Source organism: Perca fluviatilis, chromosome 3 (genome assembly GCF_010015445.1).
Source record: "Perca fluviatilis chromosome 3, GENO_Pfluv_1.0, whole genome shotgun sequence".
Classification (NCBI taxonomy): Eukaryota; Metazoa; Chordata; class Actinopteri; order Perciformes; family Percidae; genus Perca; species Perca fluviatilis.
This window is the reverse complement of record NC_053114.1, coordinates 10,971,222-10,991,847: the sequence shown is the minus strand read 5'-3', so window position 1 is coordinate 10,991,847 and position 20,626 is coordinate 10,971,222. Positions and strand designations below refer to the sequence as shown.

General features: G+C 40.7%; 1 protein-coding gene across 5 annotated transcripts in view; it reads right to left on the bottom strand.

Annotated features, from left to right (window-relative positions):
• The window catches only part of minar1 (membrane integral NOTCH2 associated receptor 1), a 203,766-nt gene that overhangs the window by 146,551 nt on the left and 36,589 nt on the right, over positions 1-20,626 (bottom strand). For 4 of the 5 annotated variants that reach the window (XM_039794949.1, XM_039794950.1, XM_039794951.1 and 1 more), the window contains one exon: positions 16,567-18,042. In XM_039794949.1, coding sequence (XP_039650883.1) covers positions 16,567-18,042 — 1,476 coding nt within the window. Of the gene's footprint in view, positions 1-15,877; positions 16,260-16,566; positions 18,043-20,626 lie in introns of those variants that run through there. The other variant, XM_039794953.1, reaches the window with a different exon arrangement.

Genomic DNA, 20,626 nt, shown 5'->3' with positions numbered 1-20,626 from the left:
GGACCATGCCATGACGTGTGATGCCTTTAAATGCATCGTGACTTCGGAGCCAGATGGCCAAGGGCTCAATAGCTATATTGAATAACAAAGGCGAGAGCGGACAACCTTGACGTGTCCCCCGCTGGAGTAAAAAGGGTGGCGATCGAACACCGTTGGTATATACCGATGCAGACGGGAAAGCGTACAAAAGCCGTATCCAAGAAATGAGTTTGGGGTCAAACCCAAATTTTCCTAACTCAAAGAAGAGGTATTCCCACTCGACCCTATCGAAGGCTTTGAAATCTAATGAAACTACGACTTCTGGGGTATTAGATGAAGGAGAAAAAATAATGTCAAGAAATCTCCGAGTATTGAAGAAAGAATGCCTATCCGATGTAAAGCCTGTTTGATCTGAAGAAATTATGGATGGCATTACCTTTTGGAGGCGGGTAGACAGAATTTTGGCTAGTATCTTGCAGTCCACATTTAGCAGAGAAATCGGTCTGTAGTTACCACAGGAAGTGGGATCCCTGTCCTTTTTCAAAAGCAAGGATATAGAAGCCATATACAGCGTCGATGGGAGTTGACCTTCTTGGAATGAATTATTGTACATCTTCACTAAGATTGGGACTAATAAAGTAGAGAACTCAACTGTAAACCCGTCGGGGCCTGGGGATTACTTATTTTGCATTGAGTTAATTGCTTCTTTGACTTCTTGGGGGGAAATGAGGCTGCCCAATTCCTTAGCCAACTCTTCATCAATTCTAGGAAATATTAAAGAATCTAAGGGATTGGGGAACATTATCGGAGCTGAAGACTGCTCCGTAGTATAGAGGTTAATGTAAAAGTCTAAAAAAACTCTGTTGATTTCAGATGGGTCTGTGGTAAGATTACCACTGGGGGACATAACTCTTGGAATTAATCTAGAGGCGCTGGCCGCGCGGGCCTGCTGGGCTAGAAGTCTACCCACCTTATCGCCGTGTTCAAAATAACGTTGCTTGGATTGCTGCAGTTGTCTCTCAACAATATGAGTCATCAGGCAATCATATTCTGATTGAAGTAGAAGTCGTTTTTTGTAAAGGGCAGGTGAGGGAGACAGCGTAAGTTTCATCAAGTTTGAGGAGTTTGTCTAGTATGTCCTGCCTTTTAGTCCTTTCAGCCTTGCTCATGTACGAAGTGAAGGAAATAATCTGACCTCGAACAAAGGCTTTAAGGGCTTCCCATAAGAATCCACTGTTGGCCTCAGGGGAATCATTAAATTCAATGTACTCGCTAATTTGAGCGGCCACAAAGTTCTTAAACTCATGATGTGCTAATAAGTGAGAACTAAGTTTCCAAAGTGATGGGGAGATAACACTAAGAGGAAGATTAATATCAAGCGAGGTGGGGGCATGGTCCGAGACAACTATGGGGTGATAGCCACTAGCGGTAACCAGATGCAACAATTTATTATCAATCAGGAAAAAGTCAATCCGGGAAAAGGTTCGGTGAGGCGGAGAGAAAAAAGAGAAAACTTTACTCTGGGGGTTTTTAAACCTCCAGGGGTCCGAAATTCTAAATGAGATGAGCAGTTAAAAACTACTTTAGCAGAATTGGATAGATTAATTTGCTTGGAGGACGACCTGTCGAGAACTGTGTCTTGCACTAGGTTAAAGTCGCCTCCTATCAGTATATGATGATTGTCACTGTTCGGGATTTTAGCAAAAAGGTCGATGAAGAATTGCTCGTCGTCCCAGTTGGGAGCATAATAGAGACTAGGACTACTGAGAGGCTCTGTAGTAAGCCTGATACAATGACATAACGGCCACTGACATCCTCAATAATATGCGTTGGTTCAAACAATATATTCTTGGTAATAATAATAGCAGCCCCTCTAGCTTTGGCCGAGAATTTCGAGTGAAACACATGACTCATCCAAGGCTTTTTGATTCGTTGGATATCTGTTGTTTTAAGATGTGTTTCTTGTAAGAATATAATATCCCCTTTCAAATATTGCAGCTGCGTCATTACCTTACCAATCTTAATGGCCTTATTCATTCACACCTTTACTCATCCTTGCCATATCGACCGCCATCTAGAACGATGCATAAGGTTGTAAATGGAACTGTATGGGCTTCTGCAACGGGAGAGGGAGAGGAAAAAGGAGACAAAAGACAAAAAAAATAAAATAAAATAAATAAATAAAAATAAAAAATTATTTGTGAAATATAAATATTCCCCCAAAATACGAACATTGTCCGAGCAACACTGCTCAACGCTTTACAGCAACGCAAGACTTCCAACGTCTCTTTCCCACCACATTTAAACGTCAACATACCCTATTGTAAAGAAAATTTCAAGTGATTAACAAATGTGCGGGCACATAATATAAGTAAACAACAAAAATTTAAAAGTTATGATTATATACCATGTAAATTCGCCAAGAGAGGAAAAATAAATATATTGTAAACTCTTCATAACCATTTTCAAGTATGTTCGAATAGGCACGTAGTGTAGGTGCCACTGCAAATTTTTACGAGCGGAAAATGGGCGTAATGTAGAGGACGCAGAACACAAATCCATTTAGGATAACACTTGTAATTAGTCCCGCCCGTGACTTAAGAACAAAACGCACCGAATAAAAAGAAAACAAGTGCAATAGCCAAGTACTACCTATCATACAATGTGCATCACACACATACTATAGGCACTACAGCTGTAAAACTAGTCCCTCAGTGGGTGTGTAGTGGCTTAAAAAAATATATATATATATAAAAAAAATATAAAATATCAATAATAATAGTAATAAATAAAATTAAAAACCTTGCAGATAGCTTAGCCTGTGGCTAGTGGACCGACCAAAAATGAATAAATAAATCTGTTGAAACAGAATGTGCATATTGACCACAAGCACCAGGCCTAACGAAGAGATGAGAGGGAGGAGAGAGAGATACTAGTAAATAAGTAAATGAGTAAATAAAAATTTAATTTAAAAAAGTAATAATAATAATAATAAATTGGCACACCTGCAAGTGTACACTGATCTAAACTTAGAACTAAATCACTGAACTAAGTGGACACAGGGGTGTATTACAGAACTATACCTCTATAATGCCAAATAAAAGCCATCTAACGGTAACATTATAGATCTAGTGTAACCGCTATCATATGTAACAACCAACCGTTATGTATAACACGCACATCTAAGTCAAAATGGAAATCCAAGCCTTTAAGGAATACCGGTTCATGAGTCAGTCGGACCAGTCATGAGTTACTCCACAACTCACTTTGAGTTTAGACCCCAGCAGGACGAATGGATGCAATGTAGTCCTTGGCTTCAGTGACCGACGCAAATCTTCTCCTCTCACCATCCTTCGTTACGATAGTAAGCCTGGCCGGGAACAACAGCACAGGTTTCAGGCCAAGATTGAACAGTTCAGATAGCACCTCTCTGTATTTGGAGCGTTGTTCCATCACCTCCGGCGCGTAGTCATCGTAAATAGAGATAGGTGTGCCTCGGTAGTGAAGCTTTCCCCTCCTCGCTCTGGCTTCACGGATGATCAATTCCTTTAGTTGGAATTTATGTAGCCGGACGATAACAGGTCTGGGTCTCTGCCCCGGCCTCGGTTTATCAGACAGCGACCGGTGGGCTCTATCACATTCCGGCGGAGATTGCAGTACTCCATCCCCAAATACCTCCGCAAGTAGTTCAGAGAAGAAGATGGATGGTCGGGGCCCTTCAATGGATTCAGGTAGTCCAATAATTCTTATGTTATTGCGCCGGCTACGGGACTCGAGATCCACGACTTTGGCTAGCAATTTAGCGTTGCTCTCTGTGAGGCTAGCACAAGTCGTTTCCAAGGCTTGCACGCGCTCATCCTGTGCGTTTACGTGTGTCTCAAGCGAGGCAATCTTCGAGGTTTGGTCCGTCACGGGAATTTGGTCTAGCTTTACCTCGAGTGCTGAAACGACAGTGTTAAAGTCTGCAGAAAGAGCGACGAGGTGTTCCTCAAGAAGGCTAGCAATGGCTGCCATGTTAACCTCTTTGCCGTCGTCTCCGCTCGTCTTGGCTTTCTGATCCTTCTTGCTTTGTTTTGTAGTTTTAGCTGCCATAGTTTGATGCCGAAATGTATGCAACAAAGATATTGCCCACTTGATAGTGTAATAAAAGAGATAGTAGGGTTTTAAAACTATTATAGACAGAAAAAAAGAGTGGGAGCGAGACTTAACGCGTGTCTATGCCATCTCGCCAAACCGGAAGTCCCCACGCGAGATTTCTGTGTCAGAATTGCAAACAAAGACTCTGGAAGCGCAAACAAGAAAGCTGGGAGCAAAACTGCAAACGTGATGGAGAGAGCAAAAGACTGATCACTGAAAAAGAAGCAGAGGGAACTGTAAACAAAAGGACATAATATCAAACAAATAAAATACCAATAGTTTACGACTACACAAATGTTTTGTTTGCAAGTTTTAAGTTTTACCTTTGAGGTGACAATTCTTTTGCTTGAGTTAGTGTTTTTTGTTTGATACTTGAGAAGTTTTGCTTGGAATTAAAGTCACAAAACTAATCCCATAGTTTTTATTCACATGGTGTTCACACCTTGTTTTACAGTCTGACATACCAAACCTCTCCAGTATCTTGGTTATGTACCTTGTTTGGTTCATCTTTATTTTTCCCTTCACTTTGTGTAAAATCAATGTCTAGGAAATGTTTAAGCCTCTCAAGATCTTTCATCTTAAATTTTTCACTTAACATTTCTTTTACACTTTTGAGTGAGTCACTATCACTAGCAACGATAATTAGATCATCGACCCAAATTATCAAAGTATCCTTTCTGTTGCAATTTGTTTGTTATAAACACAGTGATCTGTTGGGTTCTGTGTAAAACCATTTTCACTAAGGTGATCATGCAACATTTTGTTCCAGTTCCTTCCTGACTGTTTCAGACTGTACAGTTACTTGTTCAGTTTGCAGACTATAGACCTGTGTCTGACCTGACTTCAAAACCTTCTGGTTGCTCCTTGTACACTTCACAGTCAAGAGGAGCATGTAGATATGCTGTTTTAACATCCATCTGATGTAAATCTAAGTCATACTGTGCTGCTAGCTGCATCACACAGCGTACTGATGTCATATTTGCATTTGGAGAAAAAGTCTCCTTATAGTCTATTCCTGCCACTTGACTATACCCCTTTGCAAATATCTGGCCTTGTATGTCTCAGTCTCATCTGAATTGTTTTTGATTGCATAGACCCACCTGCCCCCCACTGCATTTTTACCCTCTGGCAGTATAGTCACCCTTACGCAACAAAAATATATTTCTCAATATATGATGTGACAGTATATTTCATGGGTCTTCATATATTGTGAAATTTACATAGTAATATATTATATGATGTATTATATAATAATATATATGTAAGCAACAGCAATAATTGCAATGTATTGCAATATATGGGAAAATACTGCAATTATTGCTGTTTTCATATATTGAATTAATACATATTGTTATATTATGTAATATATTGTATATTGAAATATGTCCCACATTATGAGATTATATATTGGAAGAGGCATTGTATATATGTAAATATATATGTAAAATTATATGAGATGTGTTTCTTTATTTTCATGACAATTTACATTGTAGATTATCACTGAAGGCATCAAAACTATGAATGAACACATATGGAATTATGTAAAAAGTGTGAAATAACTGAAAACATGTCTTATAATTTAGATTCTTCAAAGTAGCCACCCTTTGCTTTTTGATAACTCTACAAACCCTTGGTGTTCTCTCAATTAGCTTCATGAAATGGTTTTCACTTCACAGGTGTGCTTTGTCAGGGTTAATTAGTGGAATTTTTTCCCTTATTAATAAAAAAAGCAAATAAAAAATAAAAAATGAATAAATAAATAAAAATACCATACATTGAACCAAATCAAAGGGAGGCCAAGGAGGAGAGTGTATCGGCTTATATTTAGCATTAGCATCGCTAGTTTTAGCCTTAGCCAACTCCCGCACCACTAACGGAGCGAGCTGGAAAATCTAACTTTTCCCACACCCCGTGGGGAGGAGGGCCACAACATCATGGCCACCAACACAACTCAGCAAATATTGTTCTTGCTCGGGCTTTAACCTCTAGATATTCAGCAGCGTTGCCACAACGGATCGAATGGCTTCGCTTGCATCTTTCTTGCGCACGTCCTAACATCATCATTCTCAGCCACTCCCTCTGTTCGCTGATTGGACCGCCAAATATTTGTCCGGAGAAAACCAAAGAATATACCGCGAACCCAGACGGCGTACTGAAGCGAAATTAAAATTGAGCAGAAGTATGTAGGAGGGTGAAACCAGGCTAGACGTGATTGCATTCAGCTTTGAAATTTATAGTTTTCATTAAAAAGGTCAGTTTTCTTCGTTACAAACAGCGTCACCTCATACCTGGTCCCATGTGTCCAGCAGCATGACATCATCCTCGTTGAGGTCATCCTGCGTGAACTGAGTCGCCTCGGTCACAATGAAACGGCCGTCTTATTGGAGCATTCAAACAGGCGCGGCTGATGATCTGAAACCGTCTGCTGTAATCTGTAATCAACACCATGCATTGTAGCTCATTGTGGGACTGACTCCTTTGTGTAATTCTGCACAAAGGCTGAATTTCGGGGAAGAGACTTCAGATACAGTATTAGGGGACCACTAAGGTCTATATAAAAGCATCCAAAATGCACCATGTCATGGGACCTTTAACCAGAGGTAGTAACGAGTTACATTCACTCCTTTACATTTACTTGAGTTTTTTAAGTTTTTGAAAAAAATATACTTCTAGGAGTGATTTAAAAGTTAGTTTTAAATCACTATACTTTTTAACTTTTACTTGAGTAGATTTGTGAAGAAGAAAATATACTCTTACTTCGTCTTTTCCATAAACTTTTGTTGCTTTAGCCTATGATATCAGTTGCAACCCTGGCAGTGGAAGCGATCGTGAGAGCAAATAAAAAATATAAAAACATAATTCAAACCGCTGTGCGCATTGGCGACACTGCTCAAGAAGCCGAGAAATAGCCGATATGTAATTCCCTCCCATTAAAATCTATATATTCATAAATATACCCATCAGGGAATGTTAACAGGGTTGTCGGTCTCTAAATGTTTTTTGTATGAGCACATCCCTCTCCCCCACCCCCCTCTCTCTCTCTCTCCGCGCACCGAGCTCCGCCTGATCTTCTAAGAACGGTGATGCCTTTATCAATCGAGTATTGATTGGTCAGTAGGCGGTGCTTTTACACCGGTTGATCTCTGATCTCCAACATAACCTGCTCCCGACCAGGTTAGGTGTTCAGCATAAGTTACCACGGCGATTGAACCCGGTAACAACTAATCCACCGTCGTGATACACAAAACCCTAGGTTGAACCTGAAGTAAACTCATTAACGCCAAATCTTGCTTTGTAGTACAGGCCTCTGGCCTCATATTGAAAGCATGTTTAGCTTAGTAAAAGTGCGAAACAGCAGCTACATTACCTTGTTCTAGTTCTGCCTGCAAAGCCTGGTAAAAAAAGTATAAAGGTTTGGAAATTTGTGTTACTTGCTTACTTACTTTGTGCTTATTTATTTTTTATGTATTATTTTATTTTTTAAGTACTTGAATTTACCTATATTATTTTAATTTAAGCTATTTTGTAATTAATTAATTTAATTTATTTTATTGATTGGATGAACTATATTTTTGTCCGTCTGATTGAATGCTTGTGTTAAAAAATAAATCAGACGTTACTCAACAGTTATTCAGTACTTGAGTAATTTTTTCACCAAGTACTTTTTTACTCTTACTCAAGTAATTATCTGGATGACTACTTTTTACTTTTAGTTGAGTCATATTATTCTGAAGTAACAGTACTTTTACTTGAGTACAATTTTTGGCTACTCTACCCACCTCTGCCTTTAACACCATCCAAATCTGATCTAGAAACTTCCGATTCATCTTCTGCAAAACTTCCTTAGTGACATACGGCAAGCTGTTGGCACAACCACAACCACCTTGCACGGCCCGCGGGCCACATCCGGCCCTTTGTCTGTCCCTGACGTGAGGTCAATGGAAACTAGTAATTAAACATAAATAAGTTTCCATCATGCATGGAATACAACTGCATTGCTTTTATTTTGAAGGTGACCGTTTTGTTTTCTACATACGTACGTAAGTGAATGTATGCGCACTGCAAACTGAGCTCATGAGACATGTGAGTAACGTTAGCTAGCTCTCCAAAATGTCAGCTCATGTTAAAAAAGCAAGGTTGATACAGAGTGCAAAGCTTTTAAAAAAACATGGACTAATAAGTATATATTCACTGAAATAAAAGGTAAAGCCGTGTGCTTAGTGTGCGGAGAAAAATCGCTGTGTTTAAGGATTATAATTTGAGTCACCATTACAAGACAAAATACGCAGAGAAATTTTACTGATGCAGGGCGGGAACATACATCTGAAACTTTGCTAGCTAAGCTGCAAAAGGATGAAGCTTTGCACATCCATGATGCAGCAGCCAAGACCAGCTTTGTGATATCCCACAAAATCACGTGTGATGTCCAGCCCAGTTACTCATCTTCATATGTGGAATAACGAAAGACTTTTGCGATAACGGAAGAGCTGGCAGCAATGTGGTCAATGAAAGGGACGACAACGGAGAGTGATTTGTTCACTGAGGTAAATGCATGCTTTGACAAGCTGGGACTTCAATGGGACAAACTGGCATAACAACCAATGGTTGTCCGAATCTCACAGGGAAAATTGTCGGACTTTTGAAGAAGATGCAAGATAAGTGACTTAAAATAACCCATAACTGAAATTGGTACTTTGCAATTGCATTGTAGTATACATTAGAATGTGTTGTGTAAGTCAGTGCTAAAACGTAACCATGTTGTTGATGTTGTAACTAAAGCTGTTAACTTTATCAGGGCAAGAGCCTTAAATCACAGATAGTTTGTCTCACTTTTGGAGGAGCATGAGAATGAACATGGTGACATAGGCTACCACACAGCTGTCAGATGGCTCTGCCTGGGCAAAGTACTTAAAAGAGTATGGGGCAGAGATTCGTGAGTTTTGTGAGCTGAAAGGTCAGGACATCACAGAGCTCTCAGATGTAAACTGGATGGCAGATCTTGCATATGCTGTTGATGTGACTGCACTAATGAATGAACTAAACACCAAGCTGCAAGGCAAGGGCCTATTTGCACATGAAATTAACAGCCTGGTGAAAGCTTTCATGGGGAAGTTGCAGTTTCTCTCAAGCCAGCTGGAGGGTAACATTCTCATCCCCATGCAAACCCTGAAAGAAGCCACACCATCAGCCGGTCACCTCCGCAGGTACTCGTCCATGTTAGGGGCACTGCGTGGTGAGTTTTCAAGGCGATTTCAAGACTTCAAAACAGAGGGTGAAATGCACGTTTTCTTCTCCCTTCATTTGCAGTGTGGTAAATGCACCTAGTGATGTTCAACTTGAACTCATTGACCTGCAGTATGATACAGTGCTGGCAGAGCACTTTAAGTCAGTGTCACTGCTGGATTCTTCTCTCAGAGGAGAATTTTCATTTTCATGTTCAGAAGATGTTGGTTCTCTTTGGATCTACCTACATACAGTATGTAAAAAAAGATTCTCAGTGATGAAGTTTAACAAATCCAGATACAGATCCTCTCTCAGTGACAATCACCTGTCAGCTGTTCTTCACATATCAACCTCAGGCATTCAACCTGACTTCAGTGCACTTGTTCAAGCCTAACACAGACTAGATTTCTCTCACTGAACAACAAAAAAATAACTGAAAAACAACAAATATGGTATTTAGACTACAAACAAAATAGTAATAGCACTTTGTATGAAGTTGGTCTTTAAAAATGGCAAAAACATGCACATTTGTGTTCACAATTGCTTTTGTGAATGTTGATTAAATAGGGATATAATAAATGTTGCCATTTTGTACTATGTCTGCCTCACTTTTTCATTGCATAATCATAACATTTACTCTTACCAGTCGCAGCTTTTAAAAAAGCACATAATTTACTGATACTATCCCCAGCACCCCATTCTCATCAACAATGAATACGTTGAAATGGTTGACAGCTTTAAATACCTTGGACTCATACTAGACAACAAACTCACTTTCTACCAGCACACAAAGGACATTCAAAAAAGGAGCCATCAAAGTCAGCCATACATAAACTTAAATGACTCTGTTTCCCCCCATCTCTTCCTACTGTTGCACCAGAGTATTGTCCATGTTTCTTTAACATGCTTTCTGTCACAAACCGTGCCAAACTCATAGGTGTAACCAATATTGCCGCCAAATTAATCAGTCTCCCCACTCCCACACTGATAAATCACTGCCACTATGTCTGTGTTGCCTGTCTGTATTATTCTCTTGCATGTCATTATGCAGTGTTTCCCACAGATTAGAAAGCAATTTGTGGCGCGCGGGGGGGTCTTCAATGCCTAACGAATCCATCTCTTCTCTCCTTGACCAGGGCCGGATTGGGACTCATTTTCAGCCCTGGATTTTCATGCCTTAGACTGGCCCACTTTACTTCACGAATGACTATGTTAAAAAAATGTAAACAAAACCTTAGTATATAAGTCTGCAATAGCGCCCTGTCCTCTACATCCTTGTAATTCGGTGTATTTTGTAAAATTTTACTATTTCCAAGTGTTGCCTAACAATGTAGATTTATTAGAAAAGTTAACATCTTAACAACAACCCAATGATGTTGAACAATATCAGAATCAGTTTCTGTGCAAATAAGTAATCACAGATTAAATAAAGAACATGATACATTGTATTGCACTTTCTAATGACACCATAATCTATTTTTTCCTTTGAATATTTCATACAACTTTCATAATGGGTCACAAGTAATATTTGGTCATAAAAAGTGATTATATTGTTGTCAGGGTTTCATGGACTTTATGTCAGGTTTTCATGGACTTTCAGTTTGTTTTCATCATCTCTGTCTTCACCTGTTTAGTTAATTAGGTCAGTGTCTTCACCTGTGGGGTTAATTAGTTCAGTGTCTTCACCTGTGTCTAGTTTCGTTAATTATCTTCACCTGTTCTGTTCTCGTCACCATCTGTGTATTTAAGTTCCTGTTTACAACTCCTCAGTTGTCGGTCAATGTTTGAGTATTGCACTCATTGTTTTGAGTTTGGATCTTGCCTTTTTGAATAAACCTTTTGAGTTTTTGCATCTTCGCTTGGACCTCCTCTCCATTCCTTCCCTGTGACGTTACAATTGTAGCTAATCTGATCATGTTTGCTTGTTCACACACTGTGATACAACAGCTTACAGTAGATGTGCCATCCACACTGACACTACTGGCTCTGCTTCTGACACTAAATCACATTTTATAAATTGTCATAATTCTCAGCACAAATCTCTCCTTTTTACAAAGCTTTCTGATCAAGTCAAGTCAGTGTCATTATGGTAGTGCCGAATCATCTGGCATCATTAATTATCCAAGGGCATTTTTCATACAGAGCAGGTCAACACCACACTCTTATTAATTCTTATAATACTCAGTCAATGATCAACCCTACCTGCCCAAACTGGAGTTCTGGGCTCATTTAGCTGCTGCTTGGTAACCTTACTGGCTCTTCATTGTCACTGTTAGCAGCAAACTGGACTAGTAGGCCTACTAGCTGCTGCTGCGAACAAGTTTGATTCATATATATAAACGCTAGTTTGCAGGCACTTCTCCTAACTAACTTAGCTTACCCGTCTCAACGTCTTCATTTGGCGTTTTGCTAAAAATAGAAAAAGTTCATCTGGCCACGTCACTTTCTAGAGCTCTACTTTTTAAATTGAAGCTTTTTCAGTGCCGTTTTGCGCTATTACCCGTTTAAAACAGCTTATTTTTGCTCGCAGTGGCATCCTCCAACAAGCACCAGTGACTTGTGTACAATGACGGTTTGTTGTTGTTTTTTTAGCAAGGTGCTGCCGTCGGAGGACTCCGAACATAAATAGGTTATCATTAACCCGGCTGCACTCTGCGAGTGGGCTGCATGAATGAAGAGAACGGTGGGCTGCAAGAAAAAATAGATACTGTAAATACAAAAAGTGGGCTGCGAGTGCAGGCAGCATAGGGACAGCATCCATAATATTCAACTATGATTTCAACCCAGTGCCATACCTGAACACCGGCCCTCACAACCAAACAACCAGACCGGCCCACCGGGAATTCTCCCAGTGCTCCCTGTCATTCTGCTTGAGCAGCACTGGTTGAAGCCTGAAAATACTGTAAACAAATTAATAACATAACTAATTACACTGGTCGGATCAGCTCTGTTTCAGACTGATATATTCTCAACATGTGCCTTTTTCAGTCGCGGAAAATACTTTTCAATACTCAATACAGCATCAGTGTAAGAGTAAAAAAATGACATAACATTATTTATATATATATTTTCACTGCTACATATAGGGCCCTATTGTAACGATCTGAAACGCAAGTATCAAACGTGAAACGCAAGTAGCTTTGTGGGTGGATCTCGGGCGCTGTTGCTATTATACCGGCGGGATAAATGACTCTTGTGCCCAACGCAAATCTAAAATGGGTTGGTCTGAAGTAGCTAGGTGTGGTTTGGGCGTAACGTGCAATAAACCAATCAGAGCGTCATCTCACATTCCCTTTGAGAGCAGGCGCGCTTACGACGGTGCATTTGCCTGGCGCACGCCAGCGGGAGCTGTCCGGGATGCGGCAAAGTAATAAATGCCCGTCTTAACCAGGTGGCGATGTTGCTGCTCAGGCGCATCTTCTCAAGTCTGGAGAGGATTGCTGCAGCCATGGAGCGTGGGCCTCCAAACGCACCACCTGCTCCTGTTGTGCCCCTTCCTCCTCCCCCCACTCCATCTCCGTCCACCCGCTCCACCAGGAGCGCATCACGCATTGCCACTCCCGGACCAGATCCCGCCGGAGTGTCCAATCAACGTAGTTCAACATCACATCTCCTTAAGTCCTTTAATATTTCCTCATTTATGTCATCAACACATCTATGATTCATGGAAATGTTGTGTTAAACACAATAAGCCACAAAGAATGCTGCAACTTTTTGAGGACTGTACTGTAAAGTGCCTCCTGACCTATCCAAACACCTGAAGCACATTTTCAGTAATATTTTTCCTTGTCATTATGAATGGTTTGCAAAAATGGGAACTGCTGCATCCGTGTAGCTGAGAGAAGCAAAGTGTATGCGCATTGTGCACACGCTACATTATGGCCAAGCATGCACCCCTAAAATAGCATCTGAATAACGCGCCAATGACTTTAGACTAGCACCACTGACTTTAGACCAGGTTTTTCCTGGTCCGTAGCGGAATTGTTTTCTGAAACTGCAAAATAGCACCAGGGAACGTTTGCGCCTGAACACACCTCCTCTTTTCGCTGAACCGCCCCCCGGGAGCACAAATACATTTACTAATTTACCGACGTGCGTCTGTGGAGGGAAAAGTCCGCTGTGCGTCGGGTGAAAAAAAGGAATGATACATGCATCGGTGTACAGAGGCAATTGCGCTGAGTGCAAGATAGGGCCCATTGTGTTTTGACCTCGATAACCCAACTGCATTTTACCGCAAACTTGCGACTAGTTAACTTTCTAAAGCAGGCGCAATCGCTTGTTTGCTAAGGGTCGAGTCGGGACTCCAACATTAACACACTGACAACATTGTATTCAGAATAGCACTTTTTAATGTGTGATAGTGTAAAGGTGTTCACAAGATACCAACCTCTTGTGAATTTCGCCAGCCGTCTTCTCTCGTTTTCATGGAGACAGACGCTGTGTGCACGGAGGGGAGGGGCTGTGTGTGTGTGTGTGTGTGTGTGTGTGTGTGTGTGTGTGTGTGTGTGTGTGTGTGTGTGTGTGTGTGTGTATGTGTGGCATATGTGAGAGAGACGCGTGAGTAAGAAGGAGAGCAGGGAAAGGAAATGCAGCTGAACGAATATGCTGCATGTTTTAAATAGCGTTAAAAACGAAACGCAATATGTGGCGGCCGGTGTTGATTGTGTGGCGCACCGCCACAAATTAGTCTATGTGTGGGAAACACTGTTATGTTATGTTTGTACTTTTTGTTTCTCTGTAAGCGTGCTGTGTCCATAAAGTACGGTTTTTGACAAAGAATTTCTCCTTGGGGACAATAAAGTCTAAAGGTCTACAGTCCAACAGTCTTTCGTAGGCAGAAGGGTCTTTGTTCTCCTACTCATAAATCATTTGCAGGGTGGAAGCCTTAATAAGTCCCTGTTGCACTGGAACCAATGTTATTTAAAGATTAAACATTTAACTATCGCTCCATATTCATAAACTCCTTTAATGCTAATGGTCTAGTTAGCGCCATCTTGGGAAAACAGTCATGACCAGTCCAAGGACAAACGGCGTGCTTGAGCTATGTTACTGGTTGCACAGTGTTCGTCGTTCAACTGGTCATGACGGTTTTCCCAAGATGGCGCCTGCATGTATACATGAACGGTACGGTCTTTATAAACTATCTTTTTAATAAACTGTCTGTACACTTACAAAGTTCTCAATGCTTCGGTTTACATGTAGGGACCCTCATTATGCTACCGTGGAAGTGTGGTGCTATTTTGAGCCTTGTTAATGGTATAGAAATAGCGATTTCTTTTTACTTTACCCGTGCCCCGACAACTAACTTTATAAGCTAATTAGCGGTTTGCGCTAAAACTGGTCACATTCAAATAGCAGGAAAACATATCCCAGAGAACGGTTGACTCGGTACACGTGTTATTAACCCCTAGGTTCATTTTGCACCGGATTTCTCCTTTAAGGAAAAGTCTGCAAATGTTCAACCAGCTCTGTGTGCTGCCGTACATGCTGATTAACAGCGCCAGGGCCAGTGAGGTCTCTAAATCAGCGACTATCCCTCTTTAGCATTTAGCTTGGTGCCATTAAGACCATAAACACTGGCTTTTGGTTCCAAAATACCAAGATGGCAACGGCCAAAATGCAAACTCATGGCTTCAAAACAGAAGTCCACAAACCAATGGGTGACGTCACTGATGCTACGTCCATTATTTTTACAGTCTACAGGCAAAACACTTTTTTTAAATGTTTATTTACAAAAGAGCTTTCTAAACCTGTGAAATAGATCAAAAAAGAAAGTAGCATGACTGTAAATGACAAACTGCAGTAAAGACTCACGCTGAGCGGAAATGGAAACACTGCTGCTACATGTGTCGGTTGGTTTAATTAAAAGCAGGGGCGTGCAGAATGTGTGGTAACCTTGCGAATGATTACTGTTTTGCTGATTAATCTGATAATTCTTTGATTAATAAATGGCAAAAATTGTGAAAAATCGTGTTGTGTTCAAATGTCTTGTTTTGTCTGACCATCCAAAACCCGAAAATATTTAGTTTACAATAATCTAAAAGACAGAAAAGCAGAACATACTCACATAGAAAGGAATAAAAAGATGGAATGTTTGGCATTTATTTTTGATTAATGACTTGTGCTTTCTCATGGCTGGCCAACAAGGTTTTTCAAATCTTAACAGATATGGAAAATAAAACTTATAATAAAACAGAACAGCGCACCACACACTAACAGATTCCATTCACAAACAACCAGTCTGTCACTGTAGCTATTCACCAATATTTCATGAACAGAAATCAGTGACTGAACTATTTGACTATATGAAGAAAGAGAGTTATGACGAGATTATATATATATATATATATATATATATATATATATATATATATATATATATATATATATATATATATATATATATCTATTCAGGTGGTCCATTCATTAGAGTTTAGGTCCACGATGAGCCCACATGACAATTTAATGGACATAATACTATTTACTGTGTGATTATACACATTTTGAAGCAGTCAGGGATTTAATACAATGACACAAATCAATGTGCAGGACCGTTTAATGGCAATTAATGGCAACAAAAACAGACAGTCCTGTAGGTCAGTTTCTCAACAATTTTTTTCATATATGTCACAATATGCATCGATACCATGACATAAAATTCCATATTTAGTGATAAAAGATTGTATCTATATGCCTCACTCCTACTGTCCATCAACATATATATAATTTCTCCCCCACTTCACAAAATAAAATGCAAACAGTAAGGCTTTTGCTTCATTTGCTAACGACCTTTTGAGAATAATTTATGCTTCAAAGCTGCTAAAGCAGTTACGGCTAACTTCATACTCACCAACAAACTCAGCACTTTCTCTTTTTTTCCCTCTCTCTCTCTACCGCACACTTGTGGGCTGCAGCGGCTTCTGTGTGCGCAACATGCATGGTGTGTTTGTGTGGTTGTGCCACTGTTTATGCCACTATGTATGCGAACCATCATGCGGCACATGTGCAGAAAACAACAATGTACTCCTTTCCCATTGAGTTTTTTGCACTTTGATTCTTTGTCTTTGTGTTTCTATACAGTATAAGTAATTGTCTATATTTAACACCTCTATTCTGTAATGTACTGCATCTGTTCTTTTTAATTATTCCATTTACTAAATCCATGCTTTAGTTTCAACATATGTGAAATACTGTCTGATTTAAAAGTGAATTTAAAAGTGTATTTACCTCTTTAGCCTTCCGGTGTCTGCCCTTGCCATCTCGGTCCTTGTCCTCGTCTCCTGAGTGGCAAGAGTAGGAGACTGTCCTCCAGTCCCGTGGGGAGTTGGTGATGCTGGCGACCTTTGAATCAATGACACTGTTCTCCTCGTTGAGTGAGCAGGACGACCTCCTGGTGAAAATGGTCTTCTTTAGAGCTTTTACCGTGAGGCTATCGCTGGTACTCCCATCGGAGCAGCACCACTCCCCTGAAGTGCCATTGTCCATTTTGACATTGTGACCGGTGGTGTGGCACTGGAAAACACGTGGTGAGACGGTAGTGTCGGGATGTGGATGAAGGTGGGGCTGTGGCTTGTCGGTGGTGGCAGTGGATCCAGATCCAGATGCTGTCTTCCCGTCTCTCCTATTGGCCTCGGGCTCCTGGATCTTCTCGTCCAGCTTATTGAGTTTGGAAAGCACCTGGGAGATCTCACTGCGAACCCCTGACAGAGATTCTAGCTTCTTTTCGATCTCACCAATCCTCATTACCAGCTTGCACACACTTGATTTGAGCTCATCGTCCGTGTTTTCTAGCGAATGGAAGAGGCGATCCAGCTTCGACTTGGCTAGTTTGACCGTGTTGCGTTCAGGGGAGCTGTCGCCTTCAGATTTTAGCGTTACCTGAGAGAGAGACCCATTACTGTTGTAGCATGACGATTGGACAAGGCCCAGAGAGTCACAAACACTCATATCATCCAGAAAACGAAAAATGTCACTTATGTCATCACTAATGACCTCAGAGTCCTCATCGCAGTGTTTGAAGGTGTGACTTTCTCTTTCACTGTACTTAGCTGGGTATTCCTTTACCATTTTCCGCTCAGGCTGCTCTGTTTGAGTCCCAACACTAGAGGGGCTGTCCACTTCCTGAAAGGATAGACTGTTCATATTTTTGTCCTTAAATCTTTTGGCTGTGTCTCTTTTCTCCAAACCCACAGAACCACTTACTATCAGTGCTAAATCCTTATTTCTTATTCCATTAGTTTTCTTTGCAAAGCCACATGGAGAAGCTACTACCTTTTCCTTTGAGCTTTGAAAATGCTGCTCGTTGTCAGTGCTTATGATGTTGACATTGCGGTGGTGGTTTTCTTTAAGTGGTTTGCTGTTCAGAAATGACTTCTCAAAGTCTGAAGGCCCATCTTCTGTGTTGAGACTAAGGCTCTTTACCGGCAACGCTGGCTGCTTCCTTGCTTTGTTACTGGACTTCCTGCTGCTAACGCACTCAGAGACTGTGGTCGGTCCAAAGTATGTGGATGCCTGTAAGTCATCCAGGCTCTCGTGCTTCACCCTTCGTCTGTCTTGAAGAGGGGAGTTAAATGTTGGCTCAAAGTAGGGGTTACTGTAGGGTAATTCAAAGCTGCGGTTAAAGAATGTAGCAGGCTTGTGCAGTTCCCTCCGGTGGTAGCCGTCAGCAGCCTTCCTACCCTGTTTTTCCTCAGTGGTGATCACCTACAAAGTAACCCAGACAAGAACTGTTCATCTTCAAAAAACAAACACAGCGAAAAGACAGAGACAGTGCACTAATAGTAACTAAGGAATCATAAAAAAAGGAATTACAAAATATATCCACAAGCTGCGATTCGCGGGTTTGAACCATTTCTCGGCCAACAGAAGGTTGTAGTTCTAGCAGTTACAAGTTCCAAGCGCTTTTACATATTACAGGCACCATTCACACACATTCATACACTGTGGCCTAGGCTGCCATATAAGGTGCCACCAGAGGCCTGTACTACAAAGCAAGATTTGACATTAACAAGCTAACTTCAGGTTCAACCCAGGGTTTTCTGTATCACCAAGGTGGATCACTTGTTGTTGTTCCATCGCCGTGGTAACTTATACTGAACGCCTAACCTGGTCGGGAGCAGGTTAAGTTGGAGATTAGAGATCAACTGGTGTTAAAGCACCGCCTACTTACCAATCAATACTTGATTGATAACGGCGTCACAAGACCAGGTGGAGCTCGGTGCGCGGAGAGAGAGGGGTGCGCTCATAAAAGTTAAAACATTTAGAGACAGACAACCCCGTTAACATTCACTGATGGGTATTTTTATGAAAGATATAGATTTTAAGCGGAGGGAATTAAATATAGGCTATTTGTCGGCTTCTTCAGCCGTGTGATGCCAATACACATATGGGTTAGAATTATGTTTTGATATTTTTTTTTATTTTCTCTCACAGCTTACCAATGCTGGGGTTGCAACTGAAATAAAAGGCTAAAGTAACGACAGTTCATGGAAAGCAAAAGTGTAATTATGGTCAGATCTTGTGCCTGACTGATGGGGAAGTGACCAGTGTAGTCTACTGTAGGCTATTATAGTGGGTGTACTGTACTGTATATTGGCCAGAATCTGCCTTTGGGGGATGAGGGGGCATATCATAGTGTGGGGGCCTGGGTGTCCTCCCCCAGGGAAGTTTTAAGCATCAACAACTTCATTTCCTGCATTCCGATACACTTATGCACCAAATTACAGTAAAAAAATACCTTTAGTCAGCCTATAGATGTTAAGAACAAAGCACGAATGACAATTCAAAATGTATCAAAAATATAATGGAAAATACGTTGTAACGTGTCATTGGGCATTTATAATAGGGTATATTGAAATCCTGGAGCTTACTATCACGTAGATTACACCACTGGAAGTGATATTGATAGGCGTTGTGATTAAAGCAAAACAGCGTCTGCTTTTTTTGTCAGCTTTCCTTCCTGCATTTTGCCTGTAAAACCGTGTCTGTGTTCTTCATGTTATGTAGAATTATAGTTTGCTCTTCTTATGTAAAATATGCGTCTCTGGTAGATGTTTGCAATTGGTCGTGGTGCGCAAACACCGCGTCTTTATGTGAACGCGTGCACCGCTGGATTGGGAAACGCTGGGTTGACTGAACTAGTTGTTAACCACCGTCGTGACACAGCTTACCGTGACCGCAGACGGTTGTTAGGTTTAGTGAAGCCGGATAACTGAAAGAAAGCCAGGGCTTGTTGATCTTGATTCGTAGTACAGGCCTCTGCTTATCACATAAACATACACATCTGAGCCACAGCCTAGGAAGCAGCCCAATTGCCAAAAGTCAAAGCAGCAAGCAGCATTTAACAGATGCCCAATCACCAAAGTCAGAAGCTTTGAATGGATTTCTAGCTTCACAAAGCTGAGCAAAACCAATTCAGATGGTTTAATGCTGTATAGAAAAAATGGTGAAACCATGCACACACCTGTTTCATCAATACAATAGATCAGCAGTCCCGCAATTTCACCCTCCTTTATTGGATGTTAATGAACTTGGTTAGTATGTTCAGGTCGTGGTGTCAGATGTCTCCATCAATTTCAGGCAGCGCTGCCTGGAAGGAGACGTTGGGGGCTTAAAACACCGATAAACAGGCGTGGCCTTTTGAAATTTTGGCCTAAGTTATAGCGCCACCATTGGGCCAAATGACATTTTATGGGAAGTATTAGCACATCACCATCAATTGTGCTAACAATTTTCATGTCTCTAGCTCGTTCCAGCCCCCAGTAACTTGAGAAAAGGCATAACTTATTAATATATTTTTTAGGGCTGCAGCTATCGATTATTTTAGTAATTGAGTATTCTACCGATTATTCCATCAATTAATCGGATAAGAAATACTTTTGTTTTATTGAACAGCAATAATTAACAATAGTTTGGTTACATTTTTATTGCCTACATTGCTTACAATATCATATCTAAAAAAACCAAACATTAAGTGCATTCAAGTGCCATATTACATTGTTTTTTAAAAGAAAACATTTTTTCAAATGATATCAACCTCAAACTAAGGCATACAATAAACATACATAAACATTACATTAAGTTGTGCAACTTAACTTTCAGTTTCAACCTGAGACTGATCTATATATAAATATTAGTTATACTAAACCTATTTTCATTTATATATTTGATTACAATGCTAAACAGCTCTGTTACACTTATGCTAGTAGATGTTGATCAGCTGTTTCTCCGTGGGGAGAGAGAGAGAGAAAGTGGTGCGCAACAATCAGCCGTTTTTCCGAAGGGATAG